The 19,538-nt window shown below is 39.3% G+C and overlaps 1 protein-coding gene across 1 annotated transcript in view; it reads right to left on the bottom strand.

Annotated features, from left to right (window-relative positions):
- LOC104920114 (cytoplasmic dynein 2 heavy chain 1) overlaps window positions 1–19,538 on the bottom strand; it is a 61,920-nt gene that overhangs the window by 9,398 nt on the left and 32,984 nt on the right. The window contains exons 53-74 of the mRNA XM_027280204.1: window positions 18,289–18,413; window positions 17,767–18,015; window positions 17,427–17,535; window positions 16,165–16,278; window positions 15,534–15,676; window positions 15,030–15,111; window positions 14,385–14,548; window positions 13,895–14,032; window positions 12,581–12,694; window positions 12,252–12,412; window positions 10,676–10,799; window positions 10,419–10,540; window positions 10,073–10,159; window positions 9,268–9,394; window positions 8,170–8,311; window positions 7,266–7,375; window positions 6,936–6,956; window positions 6,314–6,412; window positions 5,252–5,375; window positions 3,164–3,327; window positions 2,603–2,722; window positions 816–950 (exon numbers count right to left, since the gene is read on the bottom strand). Coding sequence (XP_027136005.1) covers window positions 816–950; window positions 2,603–2,722; window positions 3,164–3,327; window positions 5,252–5,375; window positions 6,314–6,412; window positions 6,936–6,956; window positions 7,266–7,375; window positions 8,170–8,311; window positions 9,268–9,394; window positions 10,073–10,159; window positions 10,419–10,540; window positions 10,676–10,799; window positions 12,252–12,412; window positions 12,581–12,694; window positions 13,895–14,032; window positions 14,385–14,548; window positions 15,030–15,111; window positions 15,534–15,676; window positions 16,165–16,278; window positions 17,427–17,535; window positions 17,767–18,015; window positions 18,289–18,413 — 2,774 coding nt within the window. The remainder of the gene's footprint in view (window positions 1–815; window positions 951–2,602; window positions 2,723–3,163; window positions 3,328–5,251; window positions 5,376–6,313; window positions 6,413–6,935; window positions 6,957–7,265; window positions 7,376–8,169; window positions 8,312–9,267; window positions 9,395–10,072; window positions 10,160–10,418; window positions 10,541–10,675; window positions 10,800–12,251; window positions 12,413–12,580; window positions 12,695–13,894; window positions 14,033–14,384; window positions 14,549–15,029; window positions 15,112–15,533; window positions 15,677–16,164; window positions 16,279–17,426; window positions 17,536–17,766; window positions 18,016–18,288; window positions 18,414–19,538) is intronic.

Genomic DNA, 19,538 nt, shown 5'->3' on the forward strand with positions numbered 1-19,538 from the left:
TAGGGAGGGAAAAAAAACAAGAAGCAGCAGAAACCACAAATGTTTTAGAGTTACAGAAATTTTATGCAGGGAAATGGTTTTACATGGATATGGATAAGTAGAAAAGTAGAATAGAAAACCCTTATTGTAATCAAAATGGAAGAATGCATAGTATGAGCTGTAATAAATGGGAAATACACACAAAAAAGGAGGAGAGACAAAAACAGTTCTGGTGTAACACTGCACCCTATAGGATGATGAGGTAATACATGTACAATAGCTCACTGCTTGTGCATTTGAGTAATCTGATGTTTGTGCAGTGAGTGTCTGTTTATCTGTAGATCAAATGGGTTGAAATATTTGTGCCCTCACACTAGATAACATTGCAGAGATGTAATAGCCTACACAAAAAACAATGTTAACAAAAGTAATGAATACAAAATGATTCAGTTACAGAAATGACATAGAACTACAACAGCAGAGTCATTTTACATTTGCAGATTGGACATGAATGTAATTTTCCATTCAACACATTCTGTCTGACTTGGTTATTGATCCTTTATCATATACCTCTCTGTTGTGTATGCTCACTCTCTGACTCTGTCTCTCTCCTATCAGTGAGTTAAAGAACATTGCAGTCATCGTGACGGAAAATACCAAACTAAACCAGCTACTGATGATGGCTGCATGATGGCTGCATTTCAGAGAAATACTACTAGGACATAGCTTGAATATATAGAAAAAATGTCAAAAATGTTGGTTAAAAATATTTTTTATATATTTAGTTGACAATACATTTCTTTTCGGATTTTGTGTGTGTGCCTGAAATACAGTACCTGGTCCAGGGATGCCTGCAGCCTGTGTGATTCCAGGAGTGACTCCTGGATCAGGGCGCTGCTGGCCTTGGTCTGGTTTAGACTGTCTATCAGCTCTCTGTTCTCCAGAATATTACCCTGAGCTGTAGCCAAGGTCTGGCAGAGGAAAAAGACAAACAGATGAACAGACAGGTAGGAGGGGGTGTACGTAAGACGTAAGAGAGAGTATGATGTAATGTATCTGTCAATTTACTGAAATCTGTGACCTAATAAAAGTTGCAGGAGCAAGAGCTGTCATTTCAGAATAGCATGATATGAGGATGTTTTAAATTCATGTATTTATTTTTAAGCTTTCATTGAGTGCCATGACTTGCCCACGTCATCTTGTGGAATCTGTCCTCTGAAACGAAACTGATAGAATTTATTCAAATAAATTCAAATAAAATAGATGAGAAAGCATCACAGCATGGAAATGTCAAGTCGAATATGCTCCTACAATTCTAGAATAATTACATGTCTAGTAGCTCTGAAGCACTGACATCCTGCTCTTGGTACTGTACTATCTGTACTATCTGTACTGTGTGTGTGTGTGTGCATATATATATATGTGTGTGTGTGTTTGTGTGTGTGTGTGTGTGTGAGTGACTGTACTTTTATAAACATAAAATTTCATAGCACACATCCTCTACACCATCCTATTCCAAGACATGGAGCTATGTGTGATTGCTGTTCATTGACTACAGTTCAACATTTAACACCATAGTCTCCTCCAGGACCCACGATTAAACACACTTCACTATGCATGTGAACCCTTGACTTCCTGATGGGCAAACCCCAGGTGGTGAGGGTGGGCAGACAGACCTCATCCACCCTCATCCTTAACATCGGAGCACCCTAGAGCTGTGTTTGGAGTCCCCTGCTGTTCTCCTTGCACACACATTACTGTTTTCTGCCATTACTGCCATTTTTTTCTCCAACCCTATCATCATGTTTTCTGACGACACAGCTGTGCCTGAACACTGAAAACAATGAAAAGGCCTGTCTCAAGGAAGCAGAGAACCTGACTGACCACACAACAACCTCCTACTGAATGTCAGCAAGACTAAGAAGATGATAGCGGACTTGCCCCCTCAATATCAACTGGTCCTTTCGGGCCTGACCTGGAAGCTGCATAGTGACTCTGTAGTGGGAAAGGTGAGGCAAGGTGAGATTGTTTCACCTCAGATGCTGGAGGAAATTCCAGGTATCATCTCAAACACTGAGGAATTCCTACTCCTGCATCAATATCACTGTCCAAACAGGACATTATAAGGCCTTGCGTTTATACAGTTTTAAATTCCCCAAAAAATTACCCTGAACTAAAAAATACACTTAATACATTAAAGCCAGCTAAAGTAGGCCACTGGGATAAGCACTCCACCATCAACCACAGAGACATGGGTTCAAAACCGAGCAGTGGTACTTCCAGCTTGGCTGAGTGCTCCGTCAAACACATCTGGCAATGCTCATGGGAGGGAACACAGTGACAGATTACATCCTTGTTGCAGCACTTGCAGCTCCTCCTGCTTTTTTTGTAAATGCTGTCTCATTCTATCTACTACAGCCTCCCCAGACCAACAGTGGGAGTTAGCAACAACAAGGTCTGCAGTGCAGGGGGACTGAGCATTCTAAATAGGGAGAAAGGGGAGTTGCTTACTGATTTTCTCAATATTGTCTCACAGTTATGTATTGATTAAAGGTGCATTTTGATCACTGGGGTATATGATTGTGCTTGTTTTACTGTGTATATTGTATATCTGCAACTGTACCTCTAGCAGTGACTCCTCCAACAGTGCCAGCTGTATCTTCTTGTCTTCCTCTTGTTGTAGTAGTCTTGTCTTTTCAGTCTCTAACTCTGGCTTCTCTTGCTGGATGGTCAAGGCCAGCAGCTAACAAAGGCACACACACACAAATAAATTGGCAAGTAGACATACAGTATGACTACAGCACACAGTACATACTCTCTAAAACCTTTTATTAACGTTTTATTCCATTATAAAAACATTTCTTCCACGTGGATTTTGGAAGTACTAAGAAGTGTCTAAATGACTAATTAAATTGAGAAACAAAAAATCTACAGAATATGTGAAGCTATGGTCACAATATGAGACCAAACTAACCCAAACCTTTAGTACATTGTTTTATTTCATTGTATTTTTTCATTCTACAAAACACCACCATAGCCTATGGCCTCACATGGCATCGAGTTTAATCAACACTGCTACACCAAAGTATCAACAAAAATGAACCTTGATTCACAATGGTTCAGTTGACTCTTGAGCTATTATAGAAGACTCAGTATGTGTTTGAGTGTGGATTACATGGGTTACCTGTCCACGCAGGCCTGCCCTGGTAGTAGTGAAGTTGATCTCTGTAACCACGGAAACGGCATCAGGGGGGATGAAGGGGTTAGGATTCCGTGTTGCCATGAAGAGACGGAAGTCCTCGTTGTAATCAATAACCTTGTCTCCTATCTGAACCACATATCTCGGACCTGTGTGTGTGTGTGTGTGTGTGTGTGTGTGTGTGTGTGTGTGTGTGTGTGTGTGTGTCAAAGTTGGACAGAAAGAAAGATTCTCTATTAACAACATGTACTGTATCACACAGGCAACTATAACCCTTTTCAACCTTTTACTTTCTCCTCTACTCTCTGTCTTCCAGATGTCTGCAATGCAGTACTGCTATGCCTTTGTCTCGCCTTTTTTTCCCCATCTTGTTCAACATCACTTTTAAGTGGATAACTTGCCCTTTCTCACACTTTCTCTGCCCCCCACTCTTTCCAATTCAGCTTCAAATAGACAACCACCTCTCCCTAGATGATTCATAGCCCTATTTTCACAGGTATGTTTCAAACTTCTGTTTACAAATACCTACATGATTGAAGTAGCTGTTTGCAACTATGATTGGTATGTAATTATCTAAGCTAAACTAAAATATCACAGGTGAAATCAGAAAGGCGGATTCAAAGAGCCACGCATGAACATTATATATATTTTTGTGGATCTAAACCATCTAAACCAACCACTTATCCATAAAACAGAAAACACAAAGCTGTACTAGCAGATCTGCATGCTGATGATATATTGAAAACACTGCAATAACCACAAAGTATTTCAGCCGTCTGAAAGTCTTCAGTGGCTCAAACAACCACTCGTTTTGAAGACTTTAGATTAGCAAGGTCATATTTCATGTAATTATCATCACATCTTAAAATGATAATGGAAAAAGTGTTTGATGTTTCACAAAAGCACTTTCAACTTTGTCCAGCACATTGATAACACACATTTTCAAATAATACGTGTGGAGAGTTATGCGTTTTAAATAATGGAATTAGTTATGTTTGCTGTATGCATGTACTGTACGGTGTGTGTGCATGTGTGCATGTGCAAACAACTGAATTTGATAGCACCAGTGTAAATAATGTATTTATGTATTTATCTACTAAAATATAATTTCCCAGCTTGGGATAAATAAAGTATATCTATCTAAAAAAGTGTCTTATTTGCTCTGTATTCTTGCTGGTTTGTTTCTACAAGCTAATTCGTTCTAGAGGCGAGATGAGCAAGGACTGAGTAATTCAGAAAAACTCAATAAATGAGCTCCTACTGAGGAACTACTGCTCTGTCTCTGAAGGGTCTTTCTGAGCTTGTACGCAAAATAGAGACTGACACACGAAGAAACAATTATTATGCACCAAGGGGTGATATTAAATGACAGAACTGATAGTGTGACAAATTTGATTTCTTCTTTAAGTGTCTGTATTTATTTACCCTCTTCTTTGTTCATGTTTTTTTGTTCCTGAGTCATCCGTGATGCTTCTTCCCAGTACACTCATTGCCACTTTAAAAATTCTCCTCATGGGTGTCTTGGTTCAATGCACAGTTAGTCATTTGCCTCTCTGTTTCTATAGCACCCATGGCACCAGCCTTGCCCAAATATGGAGTCATGGCTAATTCTTTTTGGAGAAAATAAGTGAGGTTTGATCGTCATTGTCTGTTTTTATGGCAGGCTGTTCAAACTGCTCCACTTTCTGCCAGTGAGAGATCTCTATATCAACAGCAAACTAGTGGACTGAAAACGTCAGTATATTAACCCCTGACATTATGACACACCGAAGGAGATGTAGATTGCAGTAAAACTGTGCAATTAGAGTCAACTGACTTTTACTCATGGCTGCATTTTGTGTTATTCATTAAGAACATGATTATTATATACATGTTCAGGTAACATACTCAAAATGAATTGCATTTTCACGGTGTAGAAAAGAACCCATAAGATAGAGGTGAATAGTCAGCCCTTTAGTCAGCAACCAGTATTTTGGGAGTTTCATTACCCCGTGAATTCCACTCATAAAGGTTGAGCTGCAGAATCAATTATTTTTCCCACAGGCTGTTTGTTTAGAAATGGTGTGTGTGTACCCTGTGCTATGAGGTCCCTCCTCAGCAGTGGGTAGAGCACAGGTTCAACTCCATCCATCTCTTGGATGATAAGTGTTTTTCCGAATCTGACCGCCAGCTCCAGGGATGTCATGAAGTTATTATCCTATAGAGAAGGGGAACACAAACAGACATACCATTGTAAGAATACCTTGAATTCCAGTATTAGTTGGTGATACAACATATCATATTAGCATATATTGTTACTATCCCTATCCCTAACAATTAGAAAATAATGAATCAGTTACTATTTCAATTAAGAATTGTTCTTCTATTTTTTTTAAAGCTGCCTTATAACAGCTTTCTACATTTTTCCCCACTCATAATGACTAATTGGAAACTTGGGCACACACCATAGGTCCTGTGGCTTAAACTGACATGGCTGTGTGGCAGTCATGTCAGGTTCAGGTCAGCTGAGTAATGCCCAAATGACCAAAAGCCGAACTCACAACGAGAACACTATGAGAAAGATTTAAGTTGCCTGGTGAACAGTGAATACTGCTATGATTATAGCGCCTTTATTAAGTAGTAGACACAGAAGACAAAGGACATGTTCATTCTTCATTAGAGCACCATGCCGCAAAATCTAAATTACTTTTTTAAAAGTATAATAAATAATGACGCTAATTTTGCAGTTACTATCTAGTAATTAGTATGTAATGAGTAATACAGTCCAACATTGATTCATGTAGTCATATCATTTATTCAACAAGTGGGCAGATTGAGGAGAAAGGTAAAGGTGGCTTAATTATACGCTCTGTCAAATAAGGGTGGCAACTTAATGATAAGGGTATACTAATGGATTTAAAAAAGACTCATCAGACAAGGTGAAAAAGATCAATCCGGATCATCCAAGAAACACTTCAAAGAAATATTCACCAGCAAGTGCAGGCTCCGGCAGACATAAAGGTTACCTCCCTCATAGGATAGGTTTATGGTTGACTGATTTGAATAAAACTCCATCACATCAATGCAATTCCAATATAATAGTAAATGACCTCTATTATGTATTATTTAACTTTGCGTGTGTGTTTGTGTATTTACCTGTTGGTTAATAACCTCTAGTCTGTGCTCTTTGAGATGTGTGCGTAGCCACTCTGTAGCTCGGGATGATGGGTCAATCAGGAATGGACAGGCAACACTCTGAGTATAGAAGAATGATAAAGAACTATATTTCAGGTTATACTCTCTTGCGATAGTTTTAATCAGAAAAGAGGATCCATTACTGAGGAACAGGAGATGTGTGTGAATGTGGATCAGCCCTGTCACAATGCTGTCATGCTTATCGACCAGCATCACTCCTATGCCAGGCAAAGGAATGAAGTCCACCACCCTCCTTTCATCCTGTGCTCTTCCATTTCATGGTCTCCTGCTCAAAGATTTTCTTCCTGAAACCATCTCAAACCTGTTTGTCTGTTTATGTCTCCCAGTCTTATATATTTTATATACAGTATATTACATACATCCCATTTGTCTATTAGTGAGCAACTAAATCAATAAATATATTTCCTACTTTTACTGAGGTGATCAGTCAATATGCTGCAATTTCCAATCCACCCATACACATAAACACACTTGTAAGGGACGGACACACAGACACAGACAGAAAGAGAAACAGAGAGCGCTACATTAAACTACAAGGGTGAATTGTGGAACAACTTCTTACCCGTAACTTGAGTGCATTGATCTGAAGGCAGCAATGGTAAAAACAACAAACAAACACAACGCAGACAAATGGAGGACAGATGAATGGAAACAGGTGTAGAATTCTCGATAGGACTATAAATATGGAGACTAGTTGTTACAAGTAAATGCTGTAGTTGATGTCAAAAAGTGCATAAGACAAAGCTCTGTAAGCTAATATAAATATATTTAGTGATTACATTGATTTAATAACATAGATCCTTCTGTGTCAAAGCAGATTTGTAATTAAGGGATTTAAAACAAAAGTAGAGAGATTAAAAAGATCTGACCGACAGACAAATCAATGTCTAACCTGTAGTATGACAAGCGCATTCTCCATTGAGAGATCATCAGATGGCAGCCCTTGACTCTTCCAGATCAACTGCTCACTCTCTGAGCAGAGAAATGACCGCAGGTCAAACTCTGACAAGAGAAAACACACAACACTTAGTGAAAAAGAGTTTTAAACAAACCCCAGATATTGCAGTTAGTACAACACGGCCACTTGACAGGAAGTTCCAATTCAACAGTAATGCCAAAGCACATTTCATTACACTTTAAGTGGGTCACTAAGTAATACTGACAACCAACTTGCAGAGGAGCCGTTTGATGGACATAAAGACTTAGAAACAATAGTGGGTCAAATGCATGGCTTAGGTGTTTGGGCCCTCTGGGAAAGAGGTTGTCAAGCAGATTTATATGGTCAGAGCTATTAATGAGAAAACAATTAGTGCTTTGTTCACATTGTACAGGTTCATACGTGTGGGTAAAATCTGAACATAAGATAAGTTAAGGTGATTGTGCTTGACATGTGAGAAGTAAAATCCAGTGTACTGTAATGAGTGAGTTTTTTATGTGAGTGCGTGACTCACATGAATGAAAAAAAGGATGCTTTGTTGACTGAAGGATTAAAGACCAAACATCATCATGATTGAGAAGTTAAGTAGTTATTTTGGTGTAAATTGTAGACCTGGAGTGGTAATTAAATGATGATCAAGCATTATTCAATCATCACAAATACTAATGGAACCATAGCAAGTATTGTATATGTACCATACGTATCAACATGGTGCATTGTGCCATGTGTGTGGGTAGTGGTGTTTTTGTGTATTCAATTTAATATAGGAGCTGGCATATGCTAGCACTCGTGTGTTGGCCTAAAGTGTTAGTAGTAGTAGTAGCAGTGCGTTGGCTTAAAGTGTTAGTAGTATTTTTACTCTGTAGTCCAGATTGAGCCATCCATGTCTCCAGACAGTGTCTTCTACGGTCTTCAGGAGCTGCAGACAGATAGGTGATGAAGGCTGCAGCCAACATGGCCCTCATAGGGAGTGTGTCCAACTCATTCTTTATCTCAGACATCTGATGAGAGTGACACAGTGAGAAAAGAAACAAAATAAGACAGGGGAGGGGGAGACAAGGACAGATAATTAAGGTGAACAAAGTATGAAAAGAAAGGATTGGGAGGAATCAGAGTAAAGAGTGTAAAGAAAGGAATGAAAGATGAAGGAGAAAGAGTTAGTTAGGTAAGTAACTGGATCCATGTGGGCATAAAATGTGATTCCTCTTTCACTCCATAACACCTAACTCCTCAAACGTCAACACTGAAACACATAAAAGTAACCTACATATGCAAGAACACAGTCACACAATTGAATATTATGAACTAATGTGGCATTACTGCTGTAATTTCTAGAATCACAAATGTACATGTTTGATGAATAACTATGGATTGCTTATGACACCTGACTGACTACATATCTGGGGCTGTCTCTGGTCTATTATTGTAATAATGCAAACATCCTGCCACATTATATACTTCAACTCAAAACATGTCTATTTCTGCACCACTTCCCCCTCTATGAGGTCCTCCTTCTCCTTGAAAGATTTTGAAAACAACTTAGGGGCATTACCATATAGCGAATACAGCTACTGCATGGTGTGCACAAGAGTTAGGGATGAAGTGTGTGCGTGAATATGTGAGTATATGAAAATACGTGAGTAGAGAGTAAACTGGGTCTTTGGCGTGGGCCTTGAGGGAGGCAGTGAGTTTGAGAGTGTGTATGTGTGTGTGTGTGTGTCAGGAAGAGATTGAGTGTTTTAATTAAGGTGCAGACAGATGCTGTAGAGAGGAGTAAAAACAGCCAGAAGGGACTCAAGACAGCAGGATACATCCCCCTGTCAAACACACACACATATACACATGCACACACACACTCCTCCTGTTGCACTTACATAGTAAATGAGCCCCTTTCTTAGTAAATGTGTATAACCTCTCACTCAAATACACACATAAACACACTCGTATATCAAACTACCTGTGCGTTCCACCGTGTGTGTTCTCCATCCAGTTGTGATATGAGCTGCTGGGCCGCAGTGATCGTGTCTTGAGCTTTTGTCACCTCAGCCTCCAACTTAGCTGCCTCTGTAGTATAACACTGAAACCTGAGGAGACAGTAAGTGATCAATAAATAGAATGAATGTGTTTGATCAAAAGACTGATATTCAGGAGAGGAGAGGAGAGGAGAGGAGAGGAGAGGAGAGATTATTATATAAACAGGGATGGATCAGAGGATAAATGGCAGGACAGACTGTTGGAGGGAGCAAAGGTTGAAGATATTGGAAGTAGGAGCAACAGAGAAAGCATCTGGTTACACTTGCAGTGTGAAGTTTATCTTTCTTGAACTGTGACCTGATAAGTAGTGAGACTGGCCAATGTCCTGCCAACTTAAACGAGGGTGGAAATGACCTGACCTTTACAATTATTGATTGTTTGTATTCTTGTTTATACAGCTACATGTTAATAAAGAAACATGCTGCGTGGCTGGATGTGTGAAACTTGCTAATGCTACTGTTAGCTTACTAGCTGAGTAAGCTTATTGAAAACTGCAGTATTTCCATAACTACTATCAAATGCAGTTATTGCTTTTCACATCAATTTGAACAAAAGATTTACTTTGCTAGTTCAGAACTGGCCATGTCAACCTCAGTCACCAAATAAAAATATTACAAGCTATCTTATGATAGTATAATAACCAGACATGTTTTTTTATACAGGTGAAATATAGTAAAATTGGACAGCATAGAATGAAAGAATAGATGGAAAGTTGGAAGGAGGCATACTTCTCTTTCAACTCGTTGACCTTGGCTCCAACAGAGTTGAGTTGGTCCTCCAGTTTATTCTTCCTACTTTCCGTTTTTCTCAGGTTTCTGGACACAAACACATACGTGTGCACACAGAAAAAAAAGGGACAACATGCAGTTAGGTTTATGTATACTTAATACTCATTACAGAGCATGAGAGGTTTTATCCAGAAAATCACTTAATCTATATCCAAGTTCTTTGTTTCTGCATTGTTTGAAAATGCATATCTTATGATCAGGTATGTGGTTGGGTTGAAAAAATAAATTAGAATCATTCTTAGGTGTTTTTTTTTAGTTATATTTGTGCTTTTGTGTGAGTTCCTACTCCAGTAGTCCGGCCTGCTCTTTCTCCAGTGGCTCTATCCTCTCTGTAACGTGGGAGTATTGGACATTGGCTTTAACCCAGGCGGCCAAAGGAGCAGCTGCTGCACTTGCACGCTTTGCATTCTGGCCAAAAAACAACAGCATCACAAGTCAGAAAAAAAAAACAACAGCCATAATACCATCAGCCCAAAAACAAGGGGTTAATAACAACCGCTGACCATACATATAATTCTTATTCTGCTTTTGTTACTAGCTGACCTTGGGATCAAAAGAGGCCTTGTTCTTGTTGAGCAGCTCTTCCACACTCTGTCGAATCTCAGGGGTGATGTTCCTGGCCTCAAATGTAGCTATGTCCTCCCTCACACCACGCTTAGCCAGAAAGCTACAGAAAAAACAGGGGATAGAAAACAACAAGTAAGGATTGGGCATGAGGAAGTGACAAATATTGCAGTGAAAAAAAGAGACACACAAAAAAGATGTTGTGCGAGAGAGTATGGCATTACATGTCATGGCAATATAACAAAGTAAAGAAGATCAGAGAGATCAGAGGCATAATAGTGACTTTTTATCCAGAAAATGAGAAAATTAATGTTAATTCAAGGTTAAAATTATGAGTCTTAAGTTGTTTTTTTGATCTGTAATTAAGTACAAACTGTCACTCACACACACACACACACACACACACACACATACTTTGTTACTTGCAGTGCTCAGAGTGCAGTTGGCTCACCAAATTAACACAAGTCATTAGCAGGGCAAAATGTTTTTTTGTCGGTCTAATCCCCTCTAAAGTTGCCTGCGGTCAAATGAATAATTTGTACCAAAAACAAATTTACATCAATACTGGAACATAAAGGATCTGCGTAGACACAGTCATGCAGCATACATGAGTAAATGAGATACACACACAAATACATATTTATGTATACATAATAGTATAGTATATAGTATATATACAAATGTCACGATATGCCACAACTTTTTTCAGAAACATTGTTTAATTTCTTCAGCCATGTGAAGTGGTAGAAAGATTTCTACTTTAAAATAACAGTTTCACTATCTTTTTAGCTAGCTACCCTGTAATCATAATCGTAATTGTAATCAGATGAACTGTGCCCCTGTCAATCCCACCCTGAGGTAGATGTGTGCAATATTTTGCTGATTTTGGTCAAACTGGATCATATTTTATAGAGAAGAAAATGTTTTCTGGTTTTCCCTCTTATTTCTGATGAACAGAAAGCTTTCATATGAGTTTTGGAATGCTGAGACGAGGTATTTAGTCCCCCAGGGCGAGGGGGAGGCACTGGGTAATGATGGGGTGCCCATTCTGTGTCCTGCCAAAACTGTAGCCTGGCAAGTGGGCAGTATAACTGGGCTCAGCAGCCTCTGCGGACATGGCAGAGGCTAAGAGACCCAAGAGGACGTTGATGGAGGAAGCTAAGAGGAGAAAAGGAGAAAGATATCTGGGACTGACTTTTAGTTGTTGGCAAGAGCTTTGTGCAATAAAAGGCTAAAAGCCAGAGGCCGAGCTGGGCTTCTTGCTGTTGGACTCGTAAGTAATATTAGCTTGCTGCTATGTCTTGTGCTGTTACACTTATTGATGTCTGGCTGTTAGTAAAGTGGTCCAGCTGGTAATATTTCAATGTTTTCAATGAAATGCACTACCATATTGTTCATAATATTGCTTTAACTTAAGATTACCTCTTTTTGATCACCCAAAAGGTGCTAAAGGATTGGGAAAATGTAGTTTCTTTTCATTTATCTCTCCATCCATCTTTTTTGAATTTCATCTGTGTATCCTTTTACACGTTCTTCCCGTGTGTTTCCCTCTCACCTCTTCATGCTGACCCAGGAGGTGTCGAATATGCCCATCAATCTCAGTACCCCCTCTAGGATGTCTCTGATGACATCAGGGGGCATGCGGAGGGAGCGGATCTCAGACAGAGCTTCAGGCTTGATGTTTCCAACTGCACGTTTTGCTTCATCTACCAAAGGCTAGAGGACAGCAATGATAAGAAGAGGGAGGCATACACAGATAAACAAGTAATACGTACAGCTGGGATTACAAATATGGAAAAAGTAAAGAGGAGTTGTATGTATGTGTATTTTTAGTAACTGACTGATAATAACATAATGACTGCACAAGTCAATTAGAAAACTTACCTGCACTTCCTTAAGCTCATCATCGATTTTGGCCTTTCTCTCTTCAATTTTAGACACTTCTTGAGCCATTTTCCCTTTTATCTTTTCCATTTCTGTCTTCTGGTCACTGGCATTCTGGATAGCCAAAAAGATCATGTGATGTACATTGTGTTGGACTGAAAATGCCACCTTAAATATTTCAAATTCTTAAAGAGAAGAATATTATATTCAGCTTCAACTTGCTATTCACCAAGAAAACTTGAACCCTGACCTACAGATATTACAACTTAAATCTCTCTAAACAACCTTTTAAAATGGAAATGAGTTTCTCTTTTTTCAGTTTTTAAATTCTGAGATGTGTCAGACATAAAGGCCCAGTCCTTTTCTGAGTTAAGATGAAAGATTTGGTTAAGGAACAGTCAGAGTAAGACACAGTCATTGCAGATAAAAGGAGAGAGAGGATGAATGTTTGGCAGCATTATTTTCAAACACTTCCACTCTTTCACCTGTATATCCCTGGAATCTATCCATCTTATCACATCTTATCCTTATCCAAAGGTAATCTTATTCATAGACTGTCTCCCTACAATTTCACCCTTGTCAAGGCTTGACCCCTACCTGAATACCCCACCCTATATACCACATATGTCCCTTATTCCCCCCACATCTTATTTTCCTTCCATCTTCCCCAAGCCTCTATCATTCTTCCACCTAGTTTCTTTAAACTCTTCATCTCTTCATCCCAGTCTTCCTCTTTATTCCCTCCCTGCTGTCTCGATCTCTACAGGAGACATGGGTGCTACAGCCCAAAGGGATGTGCCTAGTCTTTAATTATAACTCTGCAAACTGACTCTGCTGACAGTTTTTTCTTCTTTTGTTTCTCTCTAGCTGATTCCCAAAAGAGAGAACGACAGAAGTATGTCATAACTAATGAACTTTTTTCCCTCTATACATCTATCCATCCATCCTCCAGAAAGACCCAGCAGGGGGAAATGGAAACATTGATATCAGGAGATTGATGGATGAGAAGTCACAGAACAAACAAATGCACATAGGCACACAAACTAAATAAACACTGCCTTCACAGCAGGGGAGACACAGGCATGGGAAATCCTTGTATAATACAATGCAGATCAAAAGAGAAGAGAAGAGAAGAGAAGAGAAGAGAAGAGAAGAGAAGAGAAGAGAAGAGAAGAGAAGAGAAGAGAAGAGGATGATAGATGCAACTTGGAGGAGTCCCTGCAGGACCTCTGTCCTGCTTGCCACGTGTCACACAAGTTACACACACTGACATACAAACAGTCACACACATAGCGCACACACACACACACACACCTGCATGGACGTGGTGATTTCCTGTAGGGCAGAATCTGCCTCCTGTTGTTTAGTCTTTAGCAGTGCACTCTGCTCTGCAGCCCGCCTTTTCAGCTCATCGACCAATGCCTTAGCTTCGTTTAGCTTCGACACTCCTGCCTGCAGACATAATACAAGGCTCAACAGCGCTCTTTATTCTAAGGCCAAGTGTCCACTTACAGACACTGCATTTATGATTTTAAAAAAATTAATCATCACCAGACTATTTTACACAGAAGTAAGAGTTTATCAGTGCTCAACATCCTGATAAAATGTATTTGAAATATATTTATCTTGTACTTCTACTTACCTCATACACATAATATCTGCACTAAAACACCCAAGTTAACACAAGTTATTAAATTAAGGGAGTTAGTAAACATCATACTTTTACGTTTATATTTTTAAGTTCTTTGTCCAAATGGACTTTGTAAAGTAAAAGGTCCATGTTGTATTACTGCCGATATTGTACCTGCAAATGCTGTTGTCTTGTTGTGAGCTGGCTCTGCTTCCGGCTATATAATGCAGTGTAAACATGCAGAAAGGCCATGTACTGGCTGGGAGTCGCACCATGTTCTTTACATGACTCATGGACCATCAGGAACAAACGGCACAGGTCTCCCTGAGCAGACCCTGCTGGGAGCAGAGGATGAAGAGGACAAACAAGTTCAAATTCAGGAGGTCATGATCATAACATAAAACACACCCAAACACAGCTAGAAATAATGTTACTATGGCTCCGAGTTACTTGCAAAGGTCTTCTGAGGTGAAACATTAGTAGCTACCATACTTTTCTGCCAGGGGTAAAAACTTCCCATTACAGTACACTTACCCTTACCAATACAGTATATACATAAACTACAGTATACATTGATTCACATGCACTTGGTAAAAAAGGGTATTTTTAAGCAAGTTAGAGTAAGATTGTAATTGTGATAACTGTGAGATTAAATGTCTACAGACTGCACCCCAAGAAGAGTACAATTAGGATTAGGGATATGACAGGGATGAACTACATAAATAACATCATTATCTTTATCACACATTCATACTATTCAAAATGGTTAATTTTATACATAATTCTAGACTTTTTTGTTATGTGTACACATCCTCCTACCTGAGTTTTTCCCCTTTGTGGCCTTTTCTCTTTCATTCATATCCCCTCCTCCTTCTGTCTTTGCCAGCAGCAGTTCAGGAATCTGACAAGGTTTATAGGTTTAGACAGACAACAGATGTGAAATTTAGATAGAAAGCATTGATGCATGCATACAAAACTTTCTGTTTTCATCTAAATTAAAAAAACATATTTATGTGGCAAGGGTTCAACTTTAAATTCCAGGTACGACAGGCAAGCAAATTTACTTCTTACGCCTTGCAGTGATAGGGTCAATATTGGATCTAGAGCTGCGGGATACTGGTAAAGCATACAAATATGTATGCGACTACAGCAAAGTATCTGTTAACTTGCCAGGAATATTACCAAAGTCCGGCCTATATAAGTCTGTCTTTTTAATCTTTCCAGGCATATGGAGATCTTCACACCACACTGGGATATTGGTGTAAATCTCATTAACAACTGCTGAATGAATATCTGGTTTTAATTTTAATCTCCTCCACTAACCATCTTCATGCTGCTTTCAGACCATCCTTCCATCCATTGGACTGAACACTTGCGGTAGAAAGCTGGGTTGCTCTCACAGTTGATGGTAAAGTTAGAGTTCGAGCAGTCCATGATCAGAACAATGTGGAGGTTCTGCTGGATTCCTGATGCGCAGAGAATAGCAGAGTAGTTTGGGGAAAAAACAGTGAAGGAGTTAATCACAAAATGTTGTTTGAGACACAGCAAATGAGAGGGACAATGTGAAAACAGGCACTATTTTTTGTGTCACTGATATTGTCCCTTTAAGCCTATAGCTCCCTGACAAAGTTGGACAGTGAAGGTGAGCAGGGAACTCTTTAGTTGGTTTACTTTGACAATAACAGACCTATTGATTTGATTCTCTAGCAGCGACCTCAACCTCAGTGGCACTGCACAAATTTCTACAGTACATATGCTACTGCGCAGCAGGGAAGCAGAGCACCAGACAGATGCAATCACAGAAAAGAACAAACAGAACAATCACTGGAAAGAAATTACACAGGTAGTGGACTTTCACTGAGAAGAGTACCGCATAGATGGGAACAGACAAAAATAATGAATTGTGCACAGAAAGACAGAGGGACTATGCTGTTGATAAATCTACAGTACTGACTGTAGGAGAAGTAGTTGTAGAGCGGCCCGGTGAATCCATCCTGGGATGCAGAATCTTTGAGGGATGAGAGGAGAGGTTCCAGTTCTTCTGGGGTGTACAGACCTGGAACTTCACCTGAAACACACTCAAGGAAATTATGAGTGTTCCCTACACATTTACGTCTATCAGAGGAAACAAAATAAGAAAATATGATGGGCAGAGAGCATTAAAACTGCAATCTATGATTGGAGTAGGCCCATAATTCTGCTGTGTAATTCTGGCCGCACCAATGCATGGTTCGTATTCAAATGCAGACTACGTATACTCCAAAACAAAACAAGTTCTGTAATAGAAATGTGATGTGATGTGATGAAATGTGAAAATAAAAAGGCATTTTAGGAAATAAACTTGAGTCTTATCGTCACCTTGAGGTTGCCAGGCAACCAGCAAAGCCTCCAACAAACCAATGTGCTCGGTGAAGAAATAGTCCAGCACATAATGTCCCATAAAAACCACAACTTGTCATTTACACTTCAGTTTGTGTACAGATTAAAGATACATTGCATAGAAATAGGTATTTTTGTGATTTTTGTGATTGCAGTTTTAGAGTGCAATACCACCGTGGTAAATATAGACAGCTGCACAAGGGTATCTGTTACAGTCAAATTATATACGATAAAAGACATAGCAGCGAGCTCTATAATATATGATCTGGTTTGACCAGAATCAGTAAAATAGTTGGTGTTGTGTGCCATAAAGCGTCACATACTTCTCGCAGGTGATTGTACCTTGAGCACAAAGTTACAGGTTACAAAGTGCAATAACAGGCGGTGCCCAGTGCGAATGACTGGCACCATTCATGTAATCATGTTTATGATTACATGTCAACATAACATTAAAATTATTTAAAATCTGTTATTTATTTTACTATGTTCATGTGTTCTTTTGTTATATTTATAGTAAATATAAAAATTTAAAAGTGGTGGTACATATATTTTGTTAGCTTTGGACACAGCCAATCTAAATCTTTCCCCTGTTGCCAGTCTTTAAGCTAAGCTAACCAGCTGCTGGCTCATGTTATATTTTTACTATAACACTGTCAGTCTTCTCAAATAACTCTCCACAAGAAAGCCAATAAGCACATTTCCTCAAAGGTTAAACATTTTCTTTTTCACCTAATCAAACTAATCCAAGGTAAAACATTAACCCTAAAAATAAATTGACCACAAAGTCAGATCTATTTTCATAAAAAAATGAAGTCAAAGAAAAAACACAATTCATACCTGATGATAGCAGGCTGTTGACCATCTCTAAGAAAGCTGGATGAACAAACTGGTAGTCTTCCAACAGTAAAACAACCTGTTGGCCCTCCAGACCTGCCAACTGCATCACCTATACATACAATACACACACATCATACATATACATTTTAAATAAACATGGTACACCATCAGTATATAGACACCAAAGTTCCTTCAAAAAATCTCTCAATTTAAATGTTACAGAAAAATAAATTAACTAAAATTAAAAAGTTTGTCAGTACAATGCAACGCTAATGCATTCTGCAAAACGGGTTTAGTTTGGCACAATGTGAGCCGATAAAAGAAAGCAATCCTTTCTTACCGACTTTAGATCATTGCTGAAATTCTTTAGGGTGTAACCACGTGTGATTTTGGGCGTGAATAATGTATATCCATGCATGTGTGACACCAGGCATGTGGCTGTGTGCCGACCCACTCCACTGCAGCCCGCCAGAAGGAGAGACCCACCCGGTCTGCTCAGGACCCGATCCACTCTTGACACAAAGTCGCACACTTCCCAGAATAGAAGAAGATCCAGCTCCCTGTTATCACGACTGTACAGCACTACTCCCTAGAGGAGGTAAAAGGAGGAACACACACACAGGTGGGGAGGTGCACCACAGACATTCCAACAAATACAGTGAAATGAAAGTAAGAACACAAAGACAAAGGAAAACAAACACAACATGAAGAAGACACAAAGGTGAGAGTAGCACAATGTAAGCAGCATTTCAATGTACTTGTACTTATTATTCTCAAGTAAATAACGTAGATATATCTAATTACTGTAGCACTCTACATAAATACATGTATACACACACACACCAGAAAACAGGTCTTTTACCTTCTGTATAACTTGTTTTAGGTCAGCCAAATCCAGACGTCCCAGTTGTTTACCATGAGGAGGTAAAGACTGGCCTGGAGCCATTACAGCCCCTTCAGAGGCTCCCCATGTCACATAGAAACCATCTGCATGCAGGGGAAATATTACACACTGTTGGTAACATATTCGCATATGTGCACAACAAATGACCGAGTAGAGGGTGTCTATAAGTGACACAAAATACACACAGAAAAGAGCACTGCAAAGGCATTGCACAAAAATGAACTAATACAAGTCAAATATCCCCCAAAAATTGATAAAATGTGTGCTTGAATGTTCAGTCTGCGCATTTTGATGTGTTTTCTAATCCCACAGCTAACATACCAGATGCTGTAGAGAAGCAGGCAGGTGTTTGTTTTGCCGGTGGGCTGCACTTTTGGCCACAGTTTAGAAGAGGCATTTCTTACTAAGGCTACAAAGTACCAGCCGCTAGCTGAGGCTCTCAGAGCTTAGATATAAATGCAGGTTGCGGGATGTTCAAGAAAAAAGCTATTACACTTGCAAGGTACTGCTCTATTTCTGCAATCATTGCCTGGTGCCACATTCTGGGATATTGCAGTTTCCTGTCTGTTAGTCACTGAACACTGGTGTTATGTGTATGCTCCTCAAATGATATTAAGTTTACACTTTTTTTATGAGTTGGTTCTTTGTATGACACTATAGCTGGAAGCACAGTTTGGATGTGCTGATGTGATGAAAAGAATCGATCCTTTAGGCCTCTGCCTCTGTGGTGTCTTTAGTCTGACTGCCAGCACTGTAAGCCTTTATTTAGCACTTTCAAGAGCCTTGATTATTTGTTCAGCAGCCAGGACCAGTTCTTGATCATTATACCTCTCTGAGTTGAGTCAGCTTTCTTTGTATTTTTTTTGTACTAGCTTCCAATATTAGTTTTCATTAACAAAATTGGCTATGGCTTGGATTTGCTTTTACTTGCCAAGTGTTTCTAGTGTGTACATTTATATTTAAAGAGGATGGGATATTTATTTATCTTATACTTTGGTCCCTGAAGTAGACTTCCTGTATAGTGTGGGCAACACTAGACATCATTGTGATATAGTTCTTAATTCATGTATGACTTTGTTATTATTTATTTCACACTAGGAGTTGGTAGGAAAGATTGGAGTCTTGCCAGTTGCCAGCATTTCACCCCTGCAGTTTACCAAGAAATCCAAATGTTATTACCTGAAGGTGACACTATGTTCTTGATCACT

Source organism: Larimichthys crocea, chromosome VII, assembly GCF_000972845.2.
Source record: "Larimichthys crocea isolate SSNF chromosome VII, L_crocea_2.0, whole genome shotgun sequence".
NCBI lineage: Eukaryota > Metazoa > Chordata > Actinopteri > Sciaenidae > Larimichthys > Larimichthys crocea.